General features: G+C 39.3%; 1 protein-coding gene across 4 annotated transcripts in view; it reads right to left on the bottom strand.

Annotated features, from left to right (window-relative positions):
• LOC106884435 (E3 ubiquitin-protein ligase HERC2) overlaps positions 1-4,325 on the bottom strand; it is a 265,512-nt gene that overhangs the window by 208,514 nt on the left and 52,673 nt on the right. For all 4 annotated transcript variants that reach the window (XM_052973690.1, XM_052973692.1, XM_052973693.1 and 1 more), the window contains exons 3-4: positions 2,682-2,799; positions 2,228-2,422 (exon numbers count right to left, since the gene is read on the bottom strand). In XM_052973690.1, coding sequence (XP_052829650.1) covers positions 2,228-2,422; positions 2,682-2,799 — 313 coding nt within the window. The remainder of the gene's footprint in view (positions 1-2,227; positions 2,423-2,681; positions 2,800-4,325) is intronic.

The following is a 4,325-nucleotide window of genomic DNA, read 5'->3' as shown; positions in this document are numbered from 1 at the left end:
CCTGTCACCTAGTCACCTACCGATCCGGCAGACACTTTGGCCAAATTGACTACATCCTCGCCAGAAATAGGGAAAGAGGGCGGCTTATAAATGCCAAAACCTTCCCTGGCGAAGTATGTACCCCCCAACACAGATTAGTAGTTAGCGACTTCGGGATCAAGGCAATATGAGTGCGTTCCACCCATGCCACTACTGGTGATATCATCAAATTTTGAATTTATCCACAGATGATACGAACAGTAGTGACATCTAACTTCAAATCTCAGTGTTTGAATGTTTCATTTATAAATTTTTATGCACCATGTGCTCTGTTTTTGGCGCAAAACAAAACCAGTTGCACACTCAGAGACTAACATGAACAGTCACGGATTTAAACTGGTAGTCCACACTGATGAGGCTCAGAGTTAGATACCCAAAAGCCGAAACCTGGTTTGTGGATATGCCTAATTGCATAACATTTTCATTTGTGCTGTTAAATGTTTTAATTCTTTCTGTTTCCCTCGCATACTGTTTTTCTCTGTTATATTGGTGCGCTACGGTGGATTAATTTAAGACTTAGCTCTTATTTCTAGCAGGTAGATGCTCATTAAGCATCATTACGCTTCGTGCAAATTTATAATTCATAGCTATTTAAAGCTATTATAACTGCATTTCACCCATGCCACTACTGGTGATATCATCAAATTTTGAATTTATCCACGGATGATATGAACAGTAGTGACATCTAACTTCAAATCTCACCATTTAACATCCACTTTCCATGTTAGCATGGGTTAGATGGTTTGACAGGAACTGGCTTAGCAGAAGATTGCACTGGGCTTTAGTGTCTGTTTTGGCAAGGTTTTTATGGCTGGATGCCCTTCCCAGCACCAACCACCCCACAGATTGGACAGCAATTTTTCTTTTTATTAGAAAATATGTAGTTTCTAACATTATCAAATAGTTCACTTGATTCACTTCTTTGATAGCTAAACCAAAGGCCTCTGCATCCTCAATTCTGACACTTTCTCCATATAAAAAGTACGAAATTTGTTCTTTTTTTTTATTTGCTTTTTTCAAATTTATGGTTTAATGTTTTAGCATTTAGATTACTCTGTCAAATGTGATGTTTATCTATTCATATTGTTTAAAATTAACTATGCATTGATATTTTGATGTGATTGTTTATGTTTTAGTGTGACATTGTAGTGACAGGTGTGAAAGGCCATGTCTGGCAAATTTGAACATAAAACATAAATATTTGGGCTGGATATACCGGTTTAAGTGCTAAAGCGTTTTAAGACAGGAAGAAGCGGCAATAGACAGGACTGACCTTCATTGATCATCTGACACAAATGACATTGATATAGTTGGTGCATGCAGGTAAAATATGATCATGGAGTGAAGACCAGAATGATGATAATCCTCTGGTATGGGACGAGGCATAGGATGGGGTGGAGTTGGAGGATATAAGAAACTGAGACAGATGTGTTGAAGGGGCCAGTGCATGGAGATAGTATGGATTGATGTACATAGATGGTACAGGATGATGTGCAGAGATGGTATGGGCTGGTGTGCAGAGATAATATGGGCCAGTATGGAGATGGTATGGACTGATGTGTGGAGATGGTATGCACTGGTGCACAGAGATGGTATGGGCCAGTGCAGAGTTGGTATAGACTGGTGCATGGGGATGGTAGGTGCCAATGTAGAGTTGGTATGGGCCAGTGTAGAGATGGTATGGTGCACAGGTAGTATGAGCCAGCATGAAGATGTAAGCAGCTAGTTCAGAGTGGGAAGACACAGCATAGCTGTAGGGTAAAAAATGTAATATTGGTTTATATATTGTTGCTAATCAGTTGTTTTGTATTGTTTGTTATTTTTTCATCATCCTTCTCCCACTACTAATATCCCTTACTTTACACTATATTCTCTCAATCTTTTCAAGACAGCATCACTCTAGAACTCTTTGGTAAATATGTTTTATATTCTTACATAAGTTCAATATTTCAACATGAACTATGTTCTACCTGCAGCAGAAATCAATTGAGAGAAGTTCAATTCAAACATCAACCCCACCTTCACTCATTTGACAATGGTTGCTATTCTTCAATATGATTCCTCCTTTCTCCTCTGACTAGAATATCAAGCAAAGACAAAGAAAACTTTGGGTATACCCCTTCTATAGACAAAAGAATTCAACATAAATATCAGTGATCGTCTATAAAGAAGTACAGAAAATACCAACCTGGTTGTGAATCCCAAGTCCAAGAATCAATCATAGAAGTCGCAATTTTGGTTCTTTTGAATTCTTTTTCCTTCTCTTCCTGGTCAGCGTGGTCAAGATATTGACAAGGTGCACAATTACATCCATAATCTGGTTGACATGTATCTTCAGTACAACCAGATGTAGCACTTCCACAGAAATACAAACCAGATTCACCTGTGGTAACAAGAAACACTTTAAAAACAACAACAAAAGATTCTGATTTACACACAAAACTAGCAGAATGGTTAAACTAACAAATTCAGAAGTGAAGTGTTTGAATATGGAATTTTTAACTTTGGTAGGACAAAGTTGAGTCAACTTAAAGAACAGAGAAAAATATTCTTATTGTCCAAATGAAAAAATACCTTCTCTTGGATAGTAAACAAACAAAAATCAAACATTAATGGTAAACATTCAAAAATCAGAGACATACCTTTTTTAGCTAAGACGCCAGCTGCGTTGATGACATCTTTAGCTGCACCACTAATCAACTCTCCATTACAAACCAAGTCATTCCATAACCGGCTTAGACCTTCACGAACAAAAACATCCTAAAAAATAATGATTTGAAAACAAAGTGTTAAAAATAAATCAATGAATATATTAATGATGGTAATGATGACAATGAAAATGATGATGGTAGTGGTAACAATGGTGGCAGCAGCAGCAGTGATGATGATGGTAATGATGATGATATATCCTTCATTGGTACTAACTCGATTCTGTGCACTCCCTATTACTAGATGCAACCGCCTGCCAACTGCAACATAATTTGACCATAGTAGGTGGTGTTCCATTCCAGCCACCACTGTCAAAACTGTGGTGCTTTTATCTGGCCCCTTGTTCTTACCAAACACTCTTACATTCCTCTTTTTATGTCAGTCATTGGCAACTGGTACCTACCAAAAAAATCTATATAAATTAAGCCAACACCTAGAACAATACCAACCAAAACCTGAGGTCTTCAATGTCTCAGTAATAACCTCTCATTAACCAGTAGCTTTCATCACCTTTATTTCTGTTTTACTCAACAATCATTATTTTATGTCCATTTTTCATGCTGGAATGGGTTGGAGAAGTTGTCATAATGCAAGCCAGTTCTTATTCAGAGTTAGTACCCTACTAAGCAGATCAGAGGGTCACATCTTATTTGTACATTTCACTTTTTACTTACTTAGAACAGGAAGAGTCCCTTCTTAACATCAACTACTGAACAGTAGTAGCACCAGCACTAGTCTGGTTTCTTCTGATTGGAGTCATAACAGGTTGAGGGTTCTTCTAAGCAGGTTGCTGGTCCTCCATAGAATAGTCGGTGATGGGGCTGCCATCTTGGCAATGAGCTGACATACCATGGGTCACCGTTAGTCTAGAACCTCCGTGGAAAGACAGGCCAACCTAGGGTAGCCCTACCAAGAGTAAAGCTCCAGATGATAATGCTCTCTTGGATCTATGGAACACACAAGCTCCTTTGCCATGACAAGGCCAGACCCAGGAGGATGCAGAGGGGCTGGCAGGATGCAGAGGAACTGGCAAGATGCAGATGGACTGGCACATGACTTACAGCAATGGAGAGCACTGGTGGACCTGGCCAGCTCTATATATGATGTCACATCTCGGACCACTAACCTAGTATGACCCCCGCCCAACCTCATCAAGCAAGACGATGAAGCAAGCAAGAAGAAGCAAGCAAGAAGAAGCAAGCAAGAAGAAGCAAGCAAGAAGAAGCAAGCAAGAAGAAGCAAGCAAGAAGAAGCAAGCAAGAAGAAGCAAGCAAGAAGAAGCAAGCAAGATGAAGCAAGCAAGAAGAAGCAAGCAAGAAGAAGCAAGCAACCAGCCCAAGAGGGGTTATCTCTGTTCATTTTCAAACCACTTTAAAGAGTGTACAGGGTGCATTTTATCATGGCACCAATTCTAGTGAGGTCGCTTTGTACCCAGTAGCATTAAACAGTTCTCTTTATTCTATGAGGTATTCATTTGTTCAAAGCATAGCTCTAGAAGATGAAAAGTAGAGAGATTGATGATAGAAGAAAAACTAGAATGAATGGGAGAGGAGAGTTAAAGTATGATGGGGGGGGGG

Source organism: Octopus bimaculoides, chromosome 16 (assembly GCF_001194135.2).
Source record: "Octopus bimaculoides isolate UCB-OBI-ISO-001 chromosome 16, ASM119413v2, whole genome shotgun sequence".
NCBI lineage: Eukaryota > Metazoa > Mollusca > Cephalopoda > Octopoda > Octopodidae > Octopus > Octopus bimaculoides.
Note: the sequence above shows the minus strand (reverse complement) of the source record. Positions and strands in the feature narration are given on the sequence as shown.